Genomic DNA, 25,591 nt, shown 5'->3' on the forward strand with positions numbered 1-25,591 from the left:
TGAAATTTTATTTGCTATTTTTTCATATCACTCCATATTATTATTTTTAACAATTTCTTAGTGATTTCTTCCTCCGTATGTCAACTGTCCTTTCGTTCTTTTATTTTTCTCTCTCATGGATGCCATGTTCTATGGAAGCTTATTTAGATCAAGTGAATGGCCTTTCAGGCTCCGACCACGTGCATAGGAGTCATTTTCTGAATAATAAGAATTCCATGTCACAGGGAGGGGGGCATCAGGACTTAGAGATGCTTAGGTGGGGCGTGGCCAAAAGAGGTTGGGGACCACTGCTCTAGATCCTTTTCAGGCCCAACCTCATTGTCTATAATCCTTCCCCGTGGCGGGTGGGGGAGTCCTCCATGCCCTCATTTTACTGGGATGCCTCAGCCGTTCGGCCGTACACCAATACTAAGGCTGGTTCTTGCCAGGCGCTGACTGCTGGGCCCAGGCCGCGGCGGGAACGCGGTGCAGCCCCGGTGGACGTTAAACAAAAGTCACCCCACACTCAGCCCTCAGTGCAGGCCGATGAGGGCCCAGGGGTTGCCCAGATCCCTGCGGCTGCTTCCCCAGCTGCAGCTCCAGGTCCCCGCGGGGCCGGCGGCCATGGGCACAGCCCAGGGAACGGGTCCCATCACCCACGTGCCAAGCACAGCCTTCTCCGCTCCCGCGACACGGCCCGGACGGAGCCCGGAGTTCTGGAGGCCGTTGGGCCACAATCCCGGGCTCTCCAGCCGCGCGGCTCACAGCCTCGCCGCGACGAGCGCACTTTCCTACCGCACGCGGCGCCCGAGGGCGGGCGCTGCACGGGACAGGCCAGCGAGCTCCGGCCGCGCCCCAGGAGGGTCCTCCGGCCGCGGAGTGGGGCGGGGCCAGGAGGCGGGGCTTGTCCGGGGCCAGGAGGCGGGGCTTGTCCGGGGCGGGACCTGGAGGCGGGGCGGGACCTGGAGGCGGGGCGGGACCTGGAGGCGGGGCGGGACCTGGAGGCGGGGCGGGGCGGGGAGGGGCCGGTAGGGCCTGAAAAGGCGTCCGTGCTCTTGGGAGCGACCTCCAGGCGGACAGCGACGGCCGCCGCGCGATCACGGGCGCTATGGGTGAAGACCCCTGTCCAGGGACCCTTGGACCCGAGCGGGAGGGGGAGGCCACCCGCGCGCTGCCACCCGCCCGCCCACTCCCAGGGCCCGCGGCGGGCAGGACGGGAGGGTTCGCCGGCCACGCCGCCCTCCCTCACGTCGCGTCTCCGAGCCGGGCCGGCAGGGTGGTGGGTGGGACACGGGAGTCCCAGGTAGGAAGTTAAGCTTCCGGGAGTTTAGGGGTGCAGGTGCCCAACCCCGTGGGGAGGGCAGCAGGGTAGAGCGGCCGCTCCGGGCGGCCGAGCAGGCAGCCCCGACCGCCGGCGGCAGCGTGGGGCGGGGTCAGAGCGGGTCCGGGGCTGAGTCCGGCTCCAGCTCTCCCTCCCTGTGACCTCGGGCCTGTACTGCACCCCATGCCTCAGTTTCCCGGTCTGCGGAGCGGGGTTCTTAACATTAAGAACCAGCCTTAATACTTGTGTGGCTGAACGGATGGATGCATAACTTACTGTGAAGATGTGGGAGATGGGCCCCTGCATCTCACCCTCAGCAAAGACTCGGAAAATGTTGGCTATTATTATTATTATTGTTATTATTACTGTTTACTCCAGTTTACAGAAAAGGAACCGAGGCTGGGTTTTCATAACTTTGCCCACGGTTGCGCGGCCAGCAAGTGGCAGAGCCCAGAGCTAGCCAAGCCCCAGACTATTCTGGAAGGTTCTGTGGTGAAGCCCTTCCAAGGTTTTCCTCACTCAGTGGACCCAGTTTCTCTTCCCCTCCCCTGGGGATCCCCAGGCCCACCTCCGGGTCTCTCCCCGTCACCGTGGGGGCAGCACAGGAATCCTGGGTGTCGCTGATGCCCTGCACAGTGGGGGTGAGGGGCTGGGCCCAGACCAAGGCTCCGAAGTGCGGCTCCAGGACCGAGCTGATGGCTTTCAGGTCTGTTCTCGGAGCTGAAGTTGGCTGTGCCCTGGGGCCACATCGCCGCCAAAGCCTGGGGCTCCCAGAAGGGCTCCCCCATTCTCTGCCTGCACGGCTGGCTGGACAATGCCAACTCCTTCGACAGACTCATCCCTCTCCTCCCAAGAGGTGGGCTGGCGGGAGGAAGGCCAGGGCGAGGGGCAGGGCTGCGGGGGAGTGAGAGGGGAGAGGCCAGTCCGACACCTCTCCCCCCTCTTCCCTCCGCCTCAGACTTTTACTACGTGGCCATGGATTTCGGGGGCCACGGGCTCTCGTCCCACTACAGCCCAGGCCTTCCCTATTACTATCAGAACTTCGTGGGTGAGATGCGGAGAGTCTCGGCAGGTGAGTAAGAGGCAGAGTGTTGGGGAGCGGGGCACCCCCTCTCTCGGTGGGAGTGAGTGTGGTAGCCAGGAAGCAAGGCTGGCCTGGGGGTGACCTGTCAGGCCCCAGCTCTGCCCCGAATCCCTGGGTGACTGGGAAGCTGGAGGAGGCCGGCAGGAGGGCCCACTCCCTCCTGCGGGGTCCGCCCCCGAGGGGGGCGCCCCAGATGCTGGGACAGAGGTGGGGAGGCTGGACCCCAGCCCTGGCTCTGTGCTTTCAGCCTTGAAGTGGGATCGCTTCTCCATCATGGGCCACAGTTTTGGTGAGTACCCGCGGCCCGGGCCGGCGGGGCTCCGGCGGGAGGGGGGGCGGGGCTCCGGCGGGAGGGGGCGGGGCTCCGGCGGGAGGGGGCGGGGCTCCGGCGGGAGGAGGGGGGGCTGCGAGAGGGGGCGTTGGTACTCAGGTCCCTTTCCCCTGCACTTCTGGGAACTTCAAGGGAAATGAAGGGGTTCATTCGACATTGACCTTTGGACACTGAGGCTTCTGGGCTCAGGTAACTCCCTTGAGGCACCTATGGCCCAGTAGGTAGTTGTCTCCCAATTTTTTTTAATATATTTTATTGATTTTTTACAGAGAGGAAGGGAGAGGGATAGAGAGTTGAAACATCGATGAGAGAGAAACATCGATCAGCTGCCTCCTGCACACCCCCTACTAGGGATGTGCCCACAACCAAGGTACATGCCCTTGACCGGAATCGAACCCGGTACCCTTCAGTCCGCAGGCCGACGCTCTATCCACTGAGCCAAACGGGTTAGGGCTGTCTCCCAATTTTTAAAAAAATAATTTTTATTGATTTCAGAAAGGAAGAGGGAGAGAGAGGTAGAAATGTCAATAATGAGAGAGAATCATTGATCGGCTGCCTCCTGGACACCCCACACTGGGGATCGAGCCCACAAACCAGGCATGTGCCCTGACCAGGAATTGAACCGTGACCTCCTGGTTCATAGGTCAACACCCAACCACTGAGCCACGCCGGCCGGGCAGTTGTCTCCCAATTTGATGAGGGAAATACGGCCCCCTGAGTGGTCAGGTCTGATGAAGGGGCCATCTGGCCCCAGGGAGGGAGCCCCAAGGGTGGCAGGAGCCCCATCACTGGTGAGAGAGGAGCTGGGAGGAAGTCTGGTAGGTTTTGATGGCTGGGGAGCTTCAGCCACTGCTGTTTTGTCTCGTAGGTGGCACTGTGGGTGGAATGGTGAGTAGAAGGCTTTGCAGTGATCACCTCTGGCCGGCCGTGGGTGCTCCTCCAGGTGGGGGTGGGGTGGGAGAGCAGGAGGAGGAAGTTACCTGGCACAGGAAGCGTCTCTTGGGGCCACGAGTTTCGGGTCAGCGTTTCATTAGCTGTGCCAGCGGCTTGGTAGCTCCCAGCAGTAATCGCTGTGGCAGACAGAGCCCCAAACGCAGGCACCCCCGGGCTTCGGAGCTGGGTGCTGGGTGCGGACGGGGTGGGCAGGGGAGAGGAAGGTGCCCTAAGGGATAGAGGGTCTCGTTCCGGCCTCTCGGTCAGCACCCTTGCCCCAGCCTGAGAGGTGTTTCAGGAAACACCAGGGAAAAGTTTGAGTCCCTTTCTCTCCTCTTCATTCTCCCCTTTTTGTGTCGCACACTAGTTTTCCTGTATGTTCCCCGAGATGGTGGATAAGCTTATCTTGCTGGACTCATCCCCTTTTGCGCTGGACTCTAATGTAAGAATGGGGCTGTCCCTGGGGAGACCCAGGTCCCAGGTGGGGCCCTGGGCACTGTCTCCTCTGGTGGGTAGCAGGGAGGTGGGGGGAGTGGCAGAGGGTGGACAAGAGGAGTCCGCCTCCCTCCCTCTCTCTCTCTCTCTCTCTCTCTCTCTCTCTCTCTCTCTCTCTTACACACACACACACACACAGGACAGAGCTATGCTGCTACACTGCTTGGGGTGGGGAGGGATCTGCAAATGCCAGGTCAGCCGGGAAGTGCCAGGGGGTGGGACAGAGCAGGAGCGGTGGGTGCGGAAGCTCTGCTCACACTCAGCCAAGGGCCTGTGTGCCCGGGAACATGGCACAGCAGCCCTGGGTGTGGGCTGGGGGGAGGTGCTGACCCTCCCCCACCGCCACCAGTGACAGTTGCAGGCTCCTCCCCGGCCTTGGTCGGGGCATGTGCGAAGGCAACCAATCGATGTGTCTCTCTCACATCGATGTCTCTCTCTCTCTCTCTCTCTCTCTCTCTCTCTCTCTCTCTCTCTCTCCTTCCCTCCCTCCCTTCCCTCCCTTCCATTCTCTCTAAAAAATAAATGGAAAAATATCCTCACAAAAGAAATATATATATATATATAATCTCCTCAGGTGAGGATTTTTAAAAAGTATTAAAAAATAAATAAAAATCAATGGATAAATATCCTCAGGTGAGGATTAACAAAAACAAACAAAAACCGAGGAGGTTGGGCCCTGGCCAGTGTGACTCGGTGGGTCGTACACCGAGCGCGGGGGGCACGCATGGTCGGGACTCGGAGCGGGAGGCGGCCTGCAGCTCTGACGCTGTCGCTCTGCTCCGGGGCTCGGCTCCCGGCTGTGGCACAGCCCCTTCGGCAGCTGCTTTCTTGTCTGCCGAGTGACCATAAGCTCCGTAAGGGCGAGGGCCACGGTGTCTTTTTGGCGCCACGTGCCCATCCCGGCTTAGCAAGTGCGCAGTGAGCTCGGTGCATCACCCGTGGGTCCGATGAGATGGTGGCTGCCACTCTGGCTTTTCATCGGCTTCACCCGCTGAGTTGACAAACACGGTGCCCGGGGCTGGTGACTGCTTGGTCCTCCCTGTGCTCTCAGCAGAGTGTTGCGAGCACCGTCCCCCCCCCCCCGCCCCCCCCCCCACTCCAGCCTCTTCCCAGGGTGAGTAGGATGGAAAGGGGTACACTCAGGGGCAAGCTGGAAACCCCTGGGCGGCACCCCCGCCAGTCTGCACGCCACCATTCGGAGTGACAGCATTAGTTAACCAGGTGAATTCTGGTTGAAGCATCGTTCCAACCACCAGGTGGTCCCTGACTTTGCCGGCCATGTTCCCCTCCATCGTCCAAGCTGCCCCTCCAGCTGTCATCCAAGCTGAGCCTCCGCCGTCCCCACCACAGGCTGGGCTGGGCCAGGCAGGCAGCCTGCTCTGGGTCAAGGGTTAACTAGCAGGCCCGATCCCAGTTAACCCGCCTGGGTCAGAAGGCATGGCCAGGGCTGCTGAGGGCAGAGCCTGGGCTGGGGGGGGGCGGGCCCTGTCTGCAGGGGGCGCTGCCCAGAGAACCACGGGTATTTAGGAACTGGAGAACCTGCTGACCTACAAGCGGAAGGCGATAGAGCACACGCTGCTGGTGGAGCAGGCCGCCCAGGAGCCCCCGCGTGCGCTCAGCCCCCAGGAGATGCTGCAGAGGTGGGTGCCATGGGCGAGGCGGGCTGGGGGAGACGGTGGGAGGACATGGGAGGAGCCAGTCACGGGGCCGGAGGAAGGAGCTTCGGTGGCAAGTCCACACCAAGCCTGCTTCTCTCTGTGCCCACCTGGGCCTCAGGCCCCCTGGCACCATTGCAGCTGCAGCTGCCTCACTCTCCCCTGTGCATCGACGCCCCCTGCTCTCCCCTGGCACACTCTCTCCGTCAGCACCTTTGCTCCCTCTGGGCCCCTCCCCAGGCCTGTCCCGGGCCCTGGCTCACCGCCCTCCTCTGGGCCTCAGCCAGGTGGCACTTCCTCTGAAGCCTGCCCCGACCCCCTGGCTGTGGGGAACCGCAGGTCGGGGTGAGCACGCTGGCTGTCACACCTGGGCCTCCAGCACCTGTCCTTGCCTGGTGGGCAGGGCTCCGTGGAAACACCCGCCCCCACGGATGTGACAGCCCCTCCCCCCGCCTGCGCCCTGGCGGGGTGGCCTCCCTTTCCCTGCCCACTGGCCCCTCCTGACCCACGGCACCCAGCGCCCTCTGTCTCCCCAGGCTCCTGAAGAATAACAGCCACGTCGGCGAGGAGTGCGGGGAGCTGCTGCTGCAGCGGGGAGCCACCCAGGTGCCCACAGGTAAGGTGCTCACCGCCTGGCCCGCTCGTCGGCAGGGTTCTTGGTGAGGAGCCATAATAACCAAGCTTGTCTTGGGCCAGGCGTGATCCTGTGTGCTTTGCAAGTAGCATCTCATTTAATGCTCCACTGCCCTCTGCTCAGCCCGTTTGGAGCTGAGGCTCGGCAAGGCCAAGTGACTTGTGCCGTCAGACGGTGCTGCACACCCCGGAGGCCGCTCGCTGTGCGGGTCCTTGCGGTGGGGCCCGTGTCCGAGGCTGGGCTTTGAGGGTGTCCTGAGGGGCCGAGTGGCTTTGAACGGGAGAAGTGGAGCTGGTGGAGCGCCGGCCCGTGTTGTCTGCTTCGCTTCCCGTTACATTCACTCAGGAAACTGTTGGGGACCACAGGAGAGACGGCTGGAAAGTTGTGAGGAGGACAGTCTGAGAGGGGGAGTGTGCGGAAGGCCGCCTGCCCTGTTTATGGGTGTTCCGACTTAGGGGAGCGCCCCTAATTATCCCTTGACCTTTCCAAACAAGTCTGTGCTCGTGCAGACCCCGGGTGTTTACTGGAATCCTTATGCTTAATCCCCGCATGCCCTTGCCTAGAGGACAGTGTTAACACCTGTGTCCTCCCAAGATTATTTACCCCACTGGTTGTGTCTAAAAGATAAACTTTATCTCCAGCTGCTGCTACAATAAAAGGCTAGTGAGACAGGCAATCGAGGCTGCCTGGCTGCTATCAGCCAGGTGGTCCCTTAGCCCTCTCTCAACAGCGAAGCTGTCACCTGTTCATCCATCGTTCAGGGGTTGCTGGTCAGCCCGGCAGGACACCTTTATGGAGAGAGCTCTGTGCCCGCCCCCAGCCCGGCTGACTGTGACTCCAGTTTATAAAGTACCCAGGAGGCGGGATCAGAACCCAAAGCCTGTGGGCGCTGGGCAAGTTGCAGAGTTAACCGGCTGCTGGGAGTGAGCGGTAGGGAGTGGTGGGGACTGTGGAACTGGCCCAGCCTGTCCTTCTTATGGTAGGAACTCGGGCCTAGTCTGGTCAGAATTTCCAGTTGCTCAAGAGAAACCAGAGGCCTGCTCTCTTGTATTGTTTTCCAGAAATTGCAGAAGCCAGAGGTCAAAGGGACTGGACAGGACCCGGCACTGTTTTACCTCGGCCGCCAGTCTGACCTGTTGTGGGGGATTGTCAGTTATCATTTGAGCCTCTGCCTGCCCCTCCCTGCAGATCCTCATGGACAGAGGGCAGAGCGCCTGGGCCAGGCTCCCCACGTGCCCACACAGATGTGCACCCAGGCGGCCCCTGGAGCAGAAGTGGGCTAATCGGGAGGCACAGAAGCCGATTAGGCCAGGCCAGGGTCACGTGCAGAGATGAGCACAGACGCTGAACCCGATGACTAGGGGGTGGGAGAGGAGGCGGCGGAGTGGCAGTTGCCTGGATCAGTGTGTGGGGACCAGCCCCTCTGCAGTGGTCGTGGCCCTTTGGGCCCTGGGTTAACCTAAAGGAAGACCAGGCGGGTTCCCAGACGCCATGGGAACAGGGCGGTGACATTGGGGGAGCTGCCCCCCCGCACCCCTTCCCCCCAGAGACCCTGACAGCCCCCATCCGTCCTGGAGCAGGGCAGGGGACTGGGACACCTCCATCACTGGACCTGACCCCTCTGAACTCTGTGTTCGCTTCCTAGGGCTGCCGTTACAAATCCCACAACCCGGGGCTTACCTCTCCATTCTGGAGGCCAGAAACCCAAGGTCAGGTGCAGGCAGGGCTGTGACAGACTCTGCGATGCCTCTGTCCGAGCTCCTGGCGGCCCTTGGCTGTGCGCATGCTCCCTTGGGGGAGGCCGGAGCTAGCAGGATGCAGAACAGGGCGTCGGGAGGCGCAGGAGGTGGGCGGAGCTTGCAGTGTGACATTCAGGTAGAAGGGGCTGGGTTGGCTTCCTGGAGGAGGTGACTTTTGAGCAGAGCAAAGTGGTGCAGGTGAGGGCGTGCTCACAGGGAATCCAGGAGGGAGGTGGCCTGGGAGAAGAAAGGTGCCGGCCAAGGCCTGTGGGAGAACCAGGGGGCTGTGAGCAGAGTGGAGAGGGGCGGGTCCCTGGCTGCCTTCTTATTTGCGTGCTGCCTCTGATGGGCCTAGGCTTCTGGGAACAGCTGGAGGGATTGGCCTGAGGGGAGAACCCAGCTCTGGCTCCCTAATGACTGCAGTGCCCAGCCCCTGCCACCTGCCACCGCGGGGACCGAGCCCTCCCCACAGGCTGTGTGGCCCTGGGGTAGCGGGCAGGATTGGTTTCACTTGTGTAGTTTAAACCCCAACATTTGGCCTGGAGGGGATTTTGAACAGGTTGTTCATATATAAAACAGAATTCCCAGTTTCTGTTGAAAAATGGGAAGGCCTGGCAACATTCTGTTTCCCATGAGCAGCAGCTGCTGGCACGGCCCATGGCCAGGACTGGCACTGCTGGCTGGAGTCTGTGACCTTGGCCCCGCATGGAAGAGGGAGGGAGCGTGGAAAGGCTTCCTGAGGTTTATTCTCTTACCTTTGAACTTGGGCCTCCTGAGTCAGAAAGCCTCCGCCGGGCCTGCTGGCTGGGGTGGCAACCTCCTCCGCACCTGGTCCTCCCCGCTCCGAGCAGCCACGCTGTCTCCTGTCCCCGCCCAGGGCTGCAGCAGGCCCCGCAGGGCTCAGGGCCCCCTCGCTTGCCGATGCCCACACTAGGCCGTCACCTGTGCTCTGACCGACTGGCTGTAACTGGCGTCCCCACACCCTCGGGTTCAGTCATTTCCTCGAGTGGCTCACAGAGCTCAGGAAAACGTCTGCTCAGCCCTGGGTCATTGTACAGGACACCGCTCAGGCCCAGCCAGATGGCAGCTGCGCGGAGCAGGCGCAGGGCAGGGTGGGGCTCGCAGGCTGCCTCCTCCCCGCACGCTGCTCCCGGCCTGCCTCTCAGGCAGCTCCTGTGCTCCAAGGACTGCATGGAGGCCTCATCACACAGGCCTGGCTGATGGACTCGATCCCAGCCCCCGCCCACTCCCCGGGGCACGGCTTCATCTTCCAGGGGAGCCCTCCCAGCCTGTCAGGAAATGCCAAGGGGTCCGGGCTGTGTCAGGACCTGGGCTCAGAGACCAAATATCACGACAAAAGATGCTCCTAGCACTTTGTCACTGAGTTAAGTTTTGTGGCTTTTCCAAACCAAAGGAAGTTCTACAACGCAGTGGGTATTAATGGACAGATGCATTGATGAGTTGATTGATTTTTTCGTTTTTTTAGATTAATTTTAGAGAGAGGGGAAGGGAGACAAACATTGATTTGTTGTTCCACTTATGCATTCATTGGTTGATCCTTGTTTGTGCCCTGACCGGGATCGAACCCACAGCCTTGGCGAAACCGGACACCCTCTACCCAGCTGAGCTACCCGGCCCTCCCGGCAGCCACTTCTTGAGGGGACATTGCCAGGTGTGGGTTTAGCATGGCAGCCGCCCTCCCTGGTGGAGCCAGGATCACTCACCAACCTTTCGACCCTCCAACCTTTCTTTTTGCTCGATTTCTCTGACGAGTGGTGATGTGATGCCTCAGTGTTGGGTACCTTATGGTGTTTGAAGACCCGCAGGGTCATTTAAGGTTCTCAGAGACTCTGAGGCCAGGAGGGGCCATTCCTACGTCCATCCTTCTGCGCTGCCCTCTGGGGTGGCCGGGGAGGCACCGGGGTGGCCACATGGCTTATGGCCAGGTGGTGGCGGACAAGCTCTGCCCCAGCTGAACCCCCAGGGCATGTTGGGGATGGTCCCTGCCAGTCCAGGCTGAAGGGCCAGGCTCCCAGGGCAGCTGAGGCGAGGCCTCGCCCTCACCCACACCGTCTGTGCTTCCCTCCCAGGCCTGGTGCTGAACAGAGACCGGAGGATCGCCTGGGTGAGTGCCACCGCCCTCCTCTCTTCACGTGCCTGTCGGCCTCTCTTGTGGAGAAATGTACATAGCAGAGTATTTATCCTTTTCATCCATTTGTAAGTACACAATTCAGTGGCATAAAACATATCCATGATGCCATGCAACCATCACCACCCCAACATTTCACATCTCCCCAGTATAAACTCCTTACCCATAACCACGGACTCCCCCCACCCCAGCCCCTGGCGACCACATTCTGTTCTCTGAATCCGACAGCTCCAGGGACCTCATGTAAGGGAGAGAGAGAGAGAGTCAGAAACATCGATCAGCCACCTCCCAGGGAGTCATGCCGGGTGTGGCCTTGTGTGTCCGGCTTATTTCGCTCAGAGAACGTCCTCCAGGTTCACCCGTGCTGTATCTTGCGTCAGAATGCATTCCTTTATGGCCGGAGAACAGCCGCTGGACGGCTACTCCGTTCATCCGTGGGGGGCACGGGAACCTGTCTGCGGGAAAGCACCCAAGGTGATCTTAGTCTGAAGAGTAGGAAATGGCTGGGAGGGGTCCAGGCAGAGCAGGCAGAGCCTGTGGGCTGTGGCCAGCATGTGTTCATAGGAATCGAGTCTTCACCACCATGCACACAGTAGCTTAGTCGGTCCTTCCGGGAGCCTTCGTGAATTAACCCACCGAGTACACCCTGATCCCATCAGCTGCCCACTGAGCTCGGACGCAGGAGACCCGGTGCCCTCAGAGGGCTCAGACTAGAGCACCCAGCGCGACAAGTATCTGAGCCTCCTTAAGTTCACCTCCCCAGTAGCCATATTAAAAGAGTAGAGAGAGCCGAAACCGGTTTGGCTCAGTGAATAGAGCATCGGCCTGGGGACTGAAAAGGTCCCAGGTTCGATTCCGGTCAAGGGCATGTACCTGGGTTGCGGGCACATCCCCAGTGGGGAGTGTGCAGGAGGTGGCTGATCGATGTTTCTGACTATCTTTCTCCCTTCCTCTCTGTAAAAAATCAATAAAATATATTTAAAAAAAAGAGTAAAGAGAAACAGGTGAAGTCATGTTCAATACTTTTAACTCAGGGCATCCAAGATGTTGTCACTTGAGCATGTAATCAATATAGAACATTAAGATCGTTGACTTTTTTCTTATCAAGTCTTCAAAGTCCAGTGTGCGGTTTACACGGCAGCCCATGCCAGTGTGGCCCAGCTCCCCTTCCAGCACCACAGTCCCCGGCGGCACAGGCCTAGCCATCGGAATGGTCAGACGGTGGTCAGGGCTGTCGGAGGCCAGCAGGGACTGTGGGCATCACGCTGCACTGTCTCATGGCACCTGTCCGAGCAGGCAGGTGGCTGCGCTGGCAGAGCCCAGGGCCAGGCTGGCAGGGCAGCCTGTGGACCAGGAAAGGGAGTGGGAAGGGGCCACACCTGAGACCTGAAATCTAGGCCCAGAAGTCGCCCGGACCCCTCTGCTTTCAGTCACACGGCCTCGCCTGGCTGTAAGCGTCTGGGAAACACCGTCTGGATGGGCAGCCGCAAGCCCAGAAAGATTTAGGGGGAAAGGGCCTCCGGCCCGTGGCAGTGAGAGGCCCTTTGGGAAGGGGGTGTGGTTGGGCCCCGGGCTCCATCCTGGGGTAGGTGGGTGAGGTGCCCCACCAGGCTCCCCAGGGCCAAGAGACAGGTCTCACCCACAGCAGTGCCCGGTGCCTGGCCAGTGTGGGTCAGTTGGTTGGAGCGTTGTCCCATGCACCGAGGGGTCACTAGTTAGATTCCTGGTCAGGGCACATACCCAGGTCACAGAATTGATCCCTGGTTGGGGTGTGTATGGGAGGCAACCCATTGATGTTTCTCTCACACACTGATGTTTCTCTCGCAAATAAATAAAATATATTTTTTTAAATTTTTTTTTATTGATTTCAGAGAAGGGAGAGGGAGAGACAGAAACATCAATGATGAGAATCATTGATCGGCTGCCTCCTGCATACCCTACACTGGAGATCAAGCCAGCAACCCGGGCTTGTGCCCTTGACCAGAATCAAACCAGGGACCCTTGTCCCCAGGCCGACGCTCTGCCCACTGAGCCAAACCAGCTAGCTAGGGCAATAAATATTTTTTTAAAAATGCCCGCCAGTGTGGCTCAATGGTTGAGCCCAGCCAGGAATCGAACCAGGTCAGTTTGATTCCCAGTCAGGGCACATGCCTGGGTTGCTGGCTCACAGTCCCCAGTTGAGGGCATGAGGGAGGCAGCTGATCAACAATCCTTTCATCATTGATGTTTCTCTCTCTCCCTTCCTCTCGGAAATCAATAAAAATATATTTTAAAAAAGAAAACAGATCCTCGGGTGAGGATGAGAAATGATTCACTGTGGTTCTTGCCTCTGCAGCCAGAGCACACCTTCGATTTCATCAGCAAGGAGCTGTGTGCACACGCCATCAAGAAGCTGCAGGCCCACACGCTGCTCATCAAGTAAGTCTGAGCCCAGCAGCCACCGTGAGCACCAGGGATCTGCAGGCCTCCCAGTGCCACTCGCTTGGGAAGCCCTCGGCGGCTGGTTGGGCAGCACACCTTTCAACAGGCGACGGTGGAGGGCACCCCACCCTATGCTGCCGCTCCTGCCTGCCTTTCTCCCCCAGGCCAACACCTCAGGGTCTCACGGCAGTGAACACCCTTTACTGTGGCCGAGATGCCACCCCCCTGCACTGCAGCCCTGCACGTCCATGCCCAAGGCAGGATCTGTGACCTCCAGGGACACTTCTGTCTCTGGTGCCGAGCACAGGGTCTACAGAGTATGCACTCGAGACATGCACATCCAAACTGCTGCGCACCCGCAGCGTGGCTACTCTCACCTGAGCGCAGTGTGGCTGGCGGATGGCCGGAGCCCGTCCTCAGAGCGATGGGACTGTCCAGCGGTGCGGCCACAGTGGCAAACAGCCTGCGTCTCTCAAGCAGTTACCACATGGCCCTCTGGCTGGGCAGTCCCACTCCCAGGTGCAGACCCGTCAGGCCCACACTGGTGCGGGATGGTCCAGAGCATTGCTCACAACCACCACCAGGTGGGGCAACCCCAACATCCGTCCACCACGGACTGTTTCCGTCCTAAAAAGGAAGCACTGACCGGTGCCAGAGGACGGCCGGACCCTGAAGCATTCGGCTCCGTGGAGGAAGCCAGCACGGAGTCCACCATGGGGCGCCCCTCCCATGCAAGCCCAGGGAGGGACTGCACAGAACGTCAGCTAGGCCTGCAGTTGTGTGTGGGAGAGGACATAGGTTTGGGATTTTTTTTTTTTGAGATGAAAATGCTCTAAAATTGACTACTGGTGGTTGCACAACTGAATATATTTAAAACCAAGGAATTATACACTTGAAATGGGTGAAATTATCTCAGTAAAGCTATTTTAAAAAAAAAAAAAAAAAAGAAGAAATTCCAGCCAGTGTAGTTCAGTGGTTGAGCATCAACCCATGTACCAATGTTTGCCAGTTCAATTCCCAGTCAGAGCACATGCCTAGGGCTAGGTCCACAGCAGCAAGCATGCAAGAGGCAGCCAATTGATGCTTCTCTCTCTCTAAAAATCAATAAAAACACTTTTTTTAAAAAGGAAAGAAAAAGTACAGACTCAAACCATTCACTGGCTCTACATTCACTGGCTGTGACCAGGGCAAACTGGACTTCAGGTGTGGGTGGGTACCGAGTGGCTGAACCCAGCTGTGGACGAAGGGGGGTAGCTCAGGCCAGGGTGCAGGGCACTGCTGGAGGCGGACCCGAGATGAACCCTGGTTTCTTGCTTTCCAGAGCAACTGAAGGATTTTTTGACGTGAGGAGAGAATATGATGCTGACAAGGGGCTCATACTGTTCATGACTGACCAGCTGAAATCTGCCCTAGGAGAGGTGGGTGTGGGGCTCAGGGTGGCTGGGTATGGAGGGGCATCATGCCCTTTGGGGCTCTACCATGCTACCTCTTCTTTTTTAAAATATATTTTCATTGATTTCAGAGAGGAAGGGAGAGGGATAGAAGCATCAATGATGAGGCTGCCTCCTGCACACCCCCCTACTGGGGATCAAGCCCGTAACCCGGGCATGTGCCCTTGACCAGAATCGAACCTGGGTCCCTTTAGTCCACAGGCCGGTGCTCTAACCACTAAGACTCCTGGTCTGGCTCAGCCCCAGGTCTACCAGGTGCCCCCGGAGCTACCAGGCCTCACTCCCAGCTGTGGGCAACGTAAACCGGCACAGAGTAGACTGTTCATTGGCAGACTCTCCCAACTTTATTGTCCTCACACCCAGGGGGCCAGGCCCGACTCAGCCAGCGGCCATCCCAGTTTCCTAAGGTCCCAAATGGGAAAAGATGGCCAGTCCCCTCACTGGGTGCTGGCTGCAGGTGGGGGTGGGCCCCAAGCAGGAGGGCTGGGACTTGTGCTTGACTGTCCCTGGGGAGCACCTGGCCCCGGAAACAGGAAGCCCATGTGGCTGCGTGGCCATCAGCGGTGCCCTCCCGTCCTGTCCGTTGGCTCCCTCCCGGGCGGGTCGGATAGAGCAGCAGCATCGCCACTTGCTCCGCCCAGCCTACTTCCCCAAGCTCACCGCTCAGCATGCCCAGGCCCCCAGGGCTGGCACACTTCCCTCCCAGAGGCCTTTCTCATGAACTCAGAGCCAGGCCTGAATCACCCAGGGACGCCATGACAACCACAGGGAGGCAGCAGACCCCAGGAAAGCCCCACCAGAGGGGCCCCTGGAGCCACCACTCACCACCTGTCCCCTCCTTCCCCAGCGGTTCCAGTTTGTGGAAATTCCAGGCAACCACTACGTCCACATGAACCAACCCGATCACGTGGCCAGTATCATTGGCTCCTTCTTACGGAGCGGGAACAGGATCCCAGCCCAGCTGTAGCCCTGGGCCCGGGGCCTGAGACCTCTGCTCGCCACACACCACCGACGCCCAGCTCCGGGCCCAGCCAGGCAGGCGCGACGGGGCCAGGCCTCACTGGTCTGGAGCAGCAGGAGCTGGCAGAGCAGAGGTGTGGGGTGTGACTTCTGGCTCCAACATTTGTGAGTTCACAGGGGAGACTGTGTCTGGATTCGGGGTCTGTGTTGTGGCTGGAAACCGGCAGTGAGCTGGGAGTGCAGGAGGACTGGACAGGCCGCCCGGCTTGCAGCCAGCAGCTCTTGCGCCTTTCCTGTGTCCGCCTGGATGAATAAATTGTTCTTTTCTCTCTCACTGCCTTTGGGGCTTTCACAGCTGCGGGGCTTGGCCACTGAGGGTTAAGGGGAGAACATGGCGGACACTTAGCTTTTAGCGGGAGATGCAGACAGACTGGGAGGAGACAGGAGCAGCAGGAACCCCTTCCTGGGCCGGTGGCCCCTGAGAACCAAGTCCTCATGCTGGGCAGGCTCACCAGCTCCGGGCTCGGGGCTGCTGAAGACAAGGGCTGCGGTGGCACTGTCCTTTACCCGCCGCCTGTGGGCTGATGCTTGGTGCTGTTTGACGTGGCAGCTTCCGGGCCGGGGCAGTCTGAGAGCATCTAGGCCTTCGTGTCCTTGCTGGCCATCCCCACCACCCTGTCCGCGCGGCTCAGTAGGGACGGAATTTGCGTTGGGCCCGCATCAGCTCAATCCTCTGCTTGTCCTCCTCGAACTTCTTGCGCAGCTGCGCTAGATCTGGGGCGTGAGGGGAAAGGGGAACGGCCAGGATCAGACAACGTGCCCGTGGGAGCTGCGCCCCATTGCCCCCATGAGTCTGCCTGGCCACACACCCTCTCCATAGCAGCCTCTGCACCACAGCCAGCACCTGAGGCCACACACACACACACACACTCCTCCTGCAGTCTGGCCCCAGCACAACTACATTCCAGGTGCCTGCCTCTACAGCCCTAAGTAACCCAGACGACCCCACAGCAACCTCTAGGGAGCAACAGTGGGACCAGCACACAGGTGCTGCCGGGCTGGGATCCCAAACCCAAAGCCTGTTGGGAAATCTGGGCCTAAGGACACCCTGGCCCAGAACCCAGGTCCAATGCCTGCCTCTGGGGCTCAAGACTAGTGGGGCTGGCCGAGGGGCTGGCTGACGGGCTGGGGGCGCGCCCTTACGCTCCATCTTGGTCTCCCGGTGCTGCCAGGCGTAGAAGTTGAGCAGCTCCTTGCGGGCGCGCTTCCGCTTCTCCCTCTCCAGCACCCGCAGGCTGGCTGCCTCCGTCCGGGGCAGCACGGGCCGCCGGCCACGGCGTGTCACCTTCACCCAGCCCTCCTCGTCCGGGACCCCTTCCTCCTCCTTGGCCTTCGCTTCCTCCTGCAAGGACATGACCCTGTGATGGCCCGGGACCCGCCTGCAGCCTCGGGAGCCTGCTGGGAAGAACCTGGGCACCCAGGGGCACCTGCTGCCCACTCCACCCCAGCAGTGAAGGTGCCTCCTCCAGCCTCGGACCGTTCCTCCTCTACAGACCTAGTGAGTAGACGCCACCAGCTCAGGTGACCGGGACTCAGCAGGGAAAGGGGTGTCTAGACTGCATGGTGACCAGGTCAGCTGCCTCCCCCGCCCCCTCAGGAGCCACCCACACCCGTGGCACCGCCTTCCCCACAGCGACAATGATGTGCAGCCCCCCGCGAAGCCCTACCTCGGCCATCTTCCTGTCGTACGCCTCCATGAATGTGTCCACTTCCACTCGCAGGGCCTCCGGGTCCAACACGGAGTCTGCGTAGTCACTGATCCACTCTGAGGGAGGGAGCGACGGACACAGGCCTCCTCAGGTGACGTGCGGGCCACCCCAGGACCCGCCGGGCCAGCTGGCTTATCGCACACAGGCCACGGGCATGGAGACTGGCCCGGGTTCGGTAAGGGAGGTTCTAGTGGTGGCAAGCTGGGCCCCACCTATGCCACCCAGTGCCAGGCTCAGGCCTCCCACGCGCTGCTCTCAGAGCAAGTGAACATGGCGATGCTGCCCCCACGAGGACCCCACCCACTCACCCAGGGCCCGGGAAGGAGGTACCCCCCCCGCCCCCCCGCCTCCCAGCAGCACTGACTGTGAATGCCGCTCTTCACGGGGTGACTCTCTGTCGAGACCAGCAAAGGGCCCTTCAGGGCTAAGGCCGCTGACACCCCTTTCGGCTTCTGGAACACCACGTAGGCCACCTGGAAGCCCTGGGGGGAGAGAGGTCACAGCGCCGGGCCTCTGTCCCCCAGCCGCTCACCCGGCACGAGCTGCCCCTGCCCGCGCCTGACTGTCACTGGACCAGCGAGATGTGCAGGGCTGTCCCTGAACATGAAGATCACCAGGAGGTTGTCCCTAATCCACAGGCAGGATGGGTGTGTGCCAGTTACCCGCCTGAGCCCCCAGTTACCCACCTGAGCCCCCAGTTACCCGCCCGAGCCCCCAGTTACCCGCCCGAGCCCCCAGTTACCCGCCAGAGCCCCCAGTTACCCGCCCGTGCCCCTAGTTACCCGCCTGAGCCCCTAGTTACCCGCCTGAGCCCCTAGTTACCCGCCTGAGCCCCTAGTTACCCGCCTGAGCCCCTAGTTACCCGCCTGAGCACCTAGTTACCCGCCTGAGCCCCTAGTTACCCGCCTGAGCCCCTAGTTATCCACCTGAGCACCTAGTTACCCACCTGAGCCCCTAGTTATCCACCTGAGCCCCTAGTTACCCGAGCACCTAGTTACCCGCCTGAGCCCCTAGTTATCAACCTGTGCCCCTGGTTACCCACCTGAGCCCCTGGTTACCCACTGTGCCCCTAGTTACCCACTGTGCCCGTTCCCACCAGGCCTTTCTTCCGTTATGGGAGGGACTCGGGGAACGGCGTCCTGAGCCCTGGCCAGGAATGGATGGACACACAGGGCGCAGACTAGTTCCAATTCCACTGCAGCAGGAGGCGTGAGCTCCAGGCCACAGGGAATGACAGTGGGGCTCAAGGAGGCCCTCGGGGTGGGGGTGGGGGTGGGGAAGAGATGGACCCAGAGCTTTCAGGACACTGGAGAGAGGCGACAGGAAGCTAAAGGTAGTGGCAAGTCTGGGGTAAGGAGTGGAGGGGTTTACCTGCCAGCCCTCCTGGACCACATGTCTGGCCTAGAGCCATAGGGCAGGCCCTGAAAGTCCCACTGCCACCCAGCATCACCGTCCCCTCACGGGGTCCCTGCCCTAGCCCCCGTGCCCCATGCTGGCAGACCCCAGGAATGGAGGCTTACCGCAACAGGCTTGGGGTGAAAAAACTTCGACTTTGGCTCCTTGGGGCTCTCGGTGAGCTCGGGCTTCCCCTGCAATTCCACTGACTGGACGGGGCCACAGGGGGAGAGGAGGCGGGCCAGGCACTCCTGCCGAGGCGGAGGGAGCAGTGTGAGGGCTGCAGGCCCTTCCAGGAGCCTCCCTCCGCCCCTGGAGATCCGGGATCCCACGTCTGTGCCCCAACCGGGGACACGCAGGGAGGGCTGGGCAAGCCACGGCCTCAGCAGGGGTTAAAATCCTCTCCTCCCAGGGCCCGGGACAGAACCTTGTCAATTTACACGTTAAAAACAGGGGTAAGAGGCCACCCCTCCACTGGCAGGGCCTCAGGAGGTGGGGGAGACGGAATTCAGGCCTAAGTTCTGGCTTTGTGACAGGATCCTGCGGGAGCACATGCCCAGAACGCACTGGCTTTCTCACCGAAGTGAAGGGATTTCTCATTGGAAAGTACATCTTGCTGAAAGATCAGTCTTTCCTATCAATTTCTCTGGGTAATGATACCGAAAGAGGGATTAGGTTCTAAATAAATCTATAAACAAACGTTTTAAATGTAAAAAGAAAATTATTGCAAGAATAGGTGGGGACATTTTTGGTGTTATTCCTAGTATTCTGATTTTATGAGCCAACCAAGAAAGTTTTACCACCTGAATCTGCCTTTTAAAAACAGTGAAACCTGCCCTGACCGGTTTGGCTCAGCGGGTAGAGCGTCGGCCTGCGGACTCAAGGGTCCCAGGTTCAATTCCGGTCAGGGGCATGTGCCTTGGTTGTGGGCACATCCCCAGTGGGGGGTGTGCAGGAGGCAGCTGATCGATGTTTCTCTCTCATCGATGTTTCTCTCTCATGGATGTTTCTAACTCTCTGTCCCTCTCCCCACCTCTCTGTGGAAAATCAGTAAAATATAAAAAAAAAAATTAAAAACAGTGAAACCTGTGCTGCTGGAAGGGGGGGCGGGGAGCGAGAGACGAGGGATCTCTGGGTGCAGGTGGTGATGCTTCTGTTTGTGAACTCCTGTGGGCTGCACACATCTGGCCAGGCCTTCAGTAAAGGCTAAATTAATGGCACCCTCTCCTCTTAATGGTTTCTTCTCTTTAATTGTAAGCATTCAGCCCGGCCAGCATGGCTCAGTGGTTGAGCATTGACCTATGAACCAGGAGGTCATGGTTTCATTCCCAGGGCACATGCTGGGGTTGTAGGATCGATCCCAAGCGTGGAGTGTGCACGAGGCAACCGATAGATGATTCTCTCCCATCATTGATGTTTCTATTTCTCCCTCTTCCCTCATCTCTAAAATCAATTAAAAAAATATATTTTTAAAACAGTAATCGTTTAGAAATTTTTTTGAAAAAACAAAAGTAGTTTCTCTTCTGTAAAGTTATATAATACTAAATTTACCAAATTTGTAGAGAAAAAAATAGGCATGTCTAGATAGATTTAGAAATAATTTTATTTTCTTACAGTTTTCCTACCTTTTACTATGGACAGGGGAAAACAGCATGCAGTTGAAATAATTCTAGGTAATAAAAAACTTTGGGCTCCTCAACATTAATATTTTTAAAAACATACCTTTAGCTCGGCCGGTGTGGCTAAGTGGTTGAGCATCGACCCATAAACCAGGAGGTCATAGCTCATCCCGGTGAGGGCACACGCCTGGGTTGCAGACTCCCGGTGTGGGGTGTGCAGGAGGCAGCCGACCAATGATTCTCTCTCATCACTGATGTTTCTCTCCCGCTCTCCCTCTCCCTTCTGCTCTGAAATCTGTAAAAAACTATTCAAAAACACATCTCAGGAGAGAGGCTGCCCTCTGGATGCCCGCCCTTGGGGCTCAGGTAGCCGCCTCCATCTCTCTCACGGCTCAGGCCCTGGTGGGGGCAGGGGAAGCACGGCTCTGCCCAGAGCCCCACCCGCGCCCGCGCCCGCCTCCCGGGCACCAGCTCACCTCTGTGCAGTAAGGCGGCACATTGAGGACAAAGAGCGTCCTCTTCTGAGGCCAGGAAGACTTGGCGCCCTCTCGAACTCTGTGCTCTCTCATGTACAGGTAATGGGAAGCCTTCTGCTCCCCAGAGAACTTGATGGGAACGGCTGGAAGGAAAACGGGGCAGGAAAGGATGGGGTGAACGTCAGGTCAGGCTGCCCCTTCTAGTCCCATCTGCCTGTCCACCCACCCACCCACCCACCCCGCCCTGAGCCCTTCCTCTGGGCAAGACCTGAGCAGGGTGCTCTTCAGTCTATGACAGTATCTGAGCCAAGAATCTGCCCACGAGGGCCCCGAGCTAACAGAGGCGGCAATGATTACAGGAGGGAGTGAAACGAGGACAGTTTGAGGTAAACACCGAAACCCTCCCGGTGGCCGTGGCCGGAGCCCAGCTGGTGCTGACAGCACCCCCACCCCCGCCCCATGGCCTTTTCTCACCCCCTCCTCCCGCCACCAGCTGGCAGGCCACTCTGCCTTCTCTGTTCCTCCAACTCGCGGGCCTCACACACCTGTACCCTTTCCCGGAAAGAGCAGCCCTCTCCTCTCCACCTGTCTTTCTTTTTTTAAAATATATTTTATTGATTTTTTACAGAGAGGAAGGGAGAGAGACAGAGAGCCAGAAACATCGATGAGAGAGAAACATCGATCAGCCGCCTCCTGCACATCTCCCACCGGGGATGTGCCCGCAACCCAGGTACATGCCCTTGACCGGAATCGAACCCGGGACCCTTCAGTCCTCAGGCCGACGCTCTATCCACTGAGCCAAACCGGCTTTGGCTCCACCTGTCTTTCTGTGCCTTCGCAAGTTCTCTTATGGTCCTACGTCTGTATTTGGAGGATTATTTGGGAAATCGCTCATATTCCCATACATTTTAATCCTCATAAAACTAGGGGCTGGCTGTCTTCTGATCCTCCCACCACCTTCTTCAGAGCACAGGGGACGCAGCGCAGCCCCGCACTCAGCAGCTGCGTGCGGAGGGAGGCAGGGAGCAGGCATAAAACGAGGCTGCACCGGATCCGAAAGAAACCGGGAGGCAGCACAGGGTGACGGCGGCGAGGCCTTAGGTAACACCCCGAAGGCTGCCTGGCGGAGGGGGACGAGCGCAGTCGGCACCGCGGGTGGCGGAACTCTGAGAAGGGGCCACACCAAGTGCAAAACCCCTGAAGAGTCAAGAGCTTGCAGCCTCAGCGGAACAGAGAGCTGGACCTGATGAAGGTCCGCACCCGCCAGAACACGTGGGGCCACGGGGTCCATGGGAGCAAGTTGGGGTTTTACTTTAGGCGCTAACTGTAGCCACCGGGGAGATTTGGGGGTGCGGTAGGAGTGTGAGGCAAAATCTGATTCACATCTGACTTTAGCCCCGGCCGGGGGCGCTCAGCTGGTGGGGCTTCCTCCCCGGCACCCGGAGGCTGCGGTCCGACTCCCGGTGAAGGGCGCGTGCGGGGGCGGCGGGCTGCAGGCCGATCCCGCGTAGGGAGCGTGCGAGAAACAGCACATCGACGTTTCTCTCTCTCCCTCCCCCTCGCTCTAAAAATCAATAAAGATAATTTTAAAACAAAGAGAAAAACAGACTTGTAGATGCAGAGAACAGACTGGTGGCTGCCCAAAGGGAGGGGTTTGGGCACGGACCCGCCCAGGTGAGAGCTGCCGGGGCCGGACTCGGAACCGCAGAGGCAGCGGGGAGTGGACGTGCTCGCCGAGGGGGGCAGGTGTGGGGCCCGCCCCGGGGAGAGTGTGGACAGAGGCGGGTTCGCCAAGGGAGGTGCTGGCCAAAGTGGGCTCGTCCCGGGAGAGGCGATGCTGGGAGCCGCGTGGGCCTCACGCCCTGCCGGGCCACGCCGCCCCCGAGCCGCCTCTGGGCGAAGCCTGGCTGTACCCGGCCCCGCACCTGTCCCGCGGCCCCTCACCTGAGTAGCCAGGGGGGCTTGGAATCCCCTCTTCGGCGTTCCGCGCCGCACGCTTCCTCCTGCGCGCCACCATCTTGCCGGCCGGAAGCCGCGCGGGCCGCTGGGAGTTGTAGTTGGGAGCTGGGAGGTACGTGTTTCCATGACAACGGCGCAGCGTGGGGTTCCCACCCTTTCTTGGGCCACTTCCTTCCTGGAGCAGAATAAAGTCAGGACGTAAATGTGGGAGTAAATGAGGGCGTGTGATCTCTCTCATCATTGATGTTTTTCTCTCTCCCTCTCCCTTCCTCCCTGAAATCAATAAAAAAATATTTTTTAAAAAGTACCGTTTTTAATTTTGATGAATTTTTTGTGGATACCCCGTTGTCTTTGAAATATTTTAAGGAATATGAACTTTTTAAAAAAAAATTTAAAATTGATTTTGGAGAAGGGAGAGAAATATCAATATGAAAGAGAAACATCAATCTGTTGCCTTCTGCATGCACCCCAACCAGGGATTGAACCCACAACCTGGGTATGTGCCCCGACTGGGAATCAAACCAGCAACTTTTCAATGTGACATTCATCCAACTAAATCACACCAGCCAGGGCTGAACCATTTATTGAAAAGATGATTCTTTCCTGCACTGAATTGTCTTGGCACTCTTGTTGACAATTAAATGACCAGATAGATGAGGCATTATTTCTGGACTTTCCATTCTATCCCATTGATCTATGTATTTTTTTGAAATTTTAAAATTGACCTTTTAGAGGGAGAGAAAAAAACGATTTGTTGTTCCACCTATCCGTGCACTCACTGACTGATTCCTGTATGTGCCCTGACCGGGATTAAACCCGAAACCTGGGCAGATCGGGATGACACTTGGACCAACTGAGCCACCTGGCCAGGGCTGATCTATATTTCTATCCTTACCCTAATACCACACTGTCTTGATTACTGTACCTTTGTGGTTAAGGTTTGAACTCAGAAGTGTGAGTCCTTCAACTCTCTTCAAGACTGTTTTGGTTACTTGGTTTCTTTCAACAATGTCTTGCAGTTTTCAAAATATAAGTTTTGCATTTATTTTGCTAAAACCTTTCTAAAAATATTTTTTTATTGATTTCAGAGAGGAAGAGAGAGGGAGATAGAAACATCAATGATGAGAGAAAATCATTGATGGGTTGCCTCCGGCATGTCCCCTACTGGGGATCAAGCCCGCAACCCCAGACATGTGCCCTCGACTGAATGGAACCCAGGACCCTTCAGTCCTCAGGCCAACGCTCTATACACCGAGCCAAACCGGCTAGGGCTATTTTGCTAAATTTATGTATAAGTATTTTACTCTTTTTGACACTATGCTAAGTGGAATTTTTTTTTAATTTTAGAGGATGTTTATTAAAGCTGGGGACAGTGAAACAAGGAAATGAGCCTAGGCTGGGCTGCTTTGGCTCACTAAGAAGTCAGAGAAAAGGGGGCCTTGGGGACAGGTTCAGGGGGTGGAATCATTTTCTTAACTTGATTTTTAGATTGTTCATTTCAATTATCACCGACGGATTTTGTACCCAGTAACCTTGCTGTTTATTTGGCTCTAGTAATCTCTTAGAGGATTACTTAGCATTTTCTGTATACCAGACCATATCATCTACAAATACTTTTACTTCTTTCTTTCCAATCTGGATGCTTTTCCTTTCACCCTAATTGTCCTGGCTAGAACCTCTTGTACAATGTTAAATAGAAGTGATAAAAGCAGACATCTTTGTCTCTGATCTTAAGAAGGAAACTTTTACATCTTTAACCCAGGGATTCATTCCATGGTTACCAAAGAACATACTATAATTTCAGTTCTTTTACATTTGTTGAGATTTGTTGTATGGCCCCGGGTATGATCTGTCTTTACGTATGTTCCATGGGCATTTGAAGAGTGTGTATCCTGTTGTTGGGGAGTATTCTGATTGGATCCTGTTGGTTGATGGTGTTAAGTTCTACATCCTTGCTGATTTTCTTCTAATTGTTCTACCAGTTGTTAAGAGGTGTTGGAGTCTCCAAGTAAAAATGTGGATTTTCTGTTCCTTCCATTCTACTACATTTTGCATCATTTTGTAGCTCTGTTATTTGGTGAGTACATGTTTAGGATTATGTCTTCTTGTTGCAATGAACCTTTTTTCATTATGTAATGTCCTCTGTACCTGATTTTTTAAAAAATATATTTCTATTGATTTCAGAGAGGAAGGGAAAGGGAGAGATGGAAACATCAGTAATGAAAGAGATTCATTTATCGGCTGCCTCCTGCACGCCACCTATTGGGGATTGAGTCCACAACCTGGGCATGTGCCCTTGACCAGAATCAAACCTGGGACCCTTCAGTCCACAGGTGGATGCTCTATCCACTGAGCCAAACCGGCTAGGGCTGTACCTGGTAATTTTTTTAAAAAATTATATTCAGTTGGACAGCAAAGTGCTTGGTAACTTTCTTTGCTCTTAAGTCTAATGTACCTGATATCAAATATACAGACAGTCCTCAGGTTACGTCAGACTCGATGAATGTCGTTTCGTGGCCATCTCCCACTTATTTATATTAAATTCTATCATTTCAATGTATGTACATATGTGCTTTATGTTTTTATTATTTATTTACCATGAGTAAAGGTCAGGAATTACCTTTTAAATTTTTTTACTGTTTCACTTCATTACTGCTGTGTATGTGCTCCATGTGAGTGACATAGGTACTTATGTAGGTGGGCTCTGACTTACAGCGAAAAGCGCCGTGGTAACAGATCTCCGACATAACCCGAGGACCTACTGTAGTTACTTTATTTTGCCTCTTCTTTTTTGAGTACTGTTTGCATATTTACCATTTTCCCATCCTTTTACTTTCAACCTACTTATACTGTTATATTTGAAGTGAGTTTCTTGTGGATAGCATATAGTTAGGTCACGTTTTTTCATCCACTTTGCCAATTTCTTTCAACTGACAGATGTATTTAGAACATTTATACTTAATGTACTTTGTGGTATTCTAGGGCTTACGTCTCACTTTTTTTTTTTTTTCTGTTTAGTTTTTCCTGACTTCCAGTAGATTGCTTGAAAATTATTTTTAGAATTCCATTTTGACTTCTCTACAGTGTTTTTGGGTGCACTGCTTATCATTTTAGTTGTCAGTCCAATAATTACGTTATACATTACAATATACTTTGTCCAAATTTTACCAATTTGAGAGAATTGTGGAAATCTCCCATTTAGATCCCTTTGCTCTCTCCCA

General features: G+C 57.0%; 2 protein-coding genes across 2 annotated transcripts; one reads left to right on the forward strand and one right to left on the reverse strand.

Annotated features, from left to right (window-relative positions):
• Positions 1 to 979: 979 nt before the first annotated feature.
• SERHL2 (serine hydrolase like 2) lies at positions 980 to 15,483 on the forward strand. The gene is made up of 12 exons (XM_081084375.1): positions 980 to 1,091; positions 2,007 to 2,156; positions 2,259 to 2,372; positions 2,632 to 2,673; positions 3,584 to 3,603; positions 4,016 to 4,090; positions 5,671 to 5,783; positions 6,335 to 6,414; positions 10,262 to 10,296; positions 12,656 to 12,738; positions 14,063 to 14,159; positions 15,040 to 15,483. Exons 1-12 carry the CDS (start codon positions 1,088 to 1,090, stop codon positions 15,157 to 15,159), a joined length of 933 nt encoding a protein of 310 aa, XP_080940501.1. The 5' UTR covers positions 980 to 1,087; the 3' UTR covers positions 15,160 to 15,483.
• On the reverse strand, positions 13,588 to 22,436 carry RRP7A (ribosomal RNA processing 7 homolog A). Its single transcript, XM_081084376.1, has 7 exons — positions 22,356 to 22,436; positions 20,412 to 20,554; positions 18,442 to 18,567; positions 17,286 to 17,403; positions 16,880 to 16,977; positions 16,356 to 16,554; positions 13,588 to 15,926 (listed from the first exon to the last, which is right to left on the reverse strand). The coding sequence occupies exons 1-7, from the start codon at positions 22,426 to 22,428 to the stop codon at positions 15,841 to 15,843; spliced, it is 843 nt and encodes a 280-aa protein (XP_080940502.1). The 5' UTR covers positions 22,429 to 22,436; the 3' UTR covers positions 13,588 to 15,840.
• Positions 22,437 to 25,591: the final 3,155 nt, after the last annotated feature.

This window comes from Myotis nattereri, assembly GCF_964212035.1.
Source record: "Myotis nattereri genome assembly, chromosome: 2".
Lineage (NCBI taxonomy): Eukaryota > Metazoa > Chordata > Mammalia > Chiroptera > Vespertilionidae > Myotis > Myotis nattereri.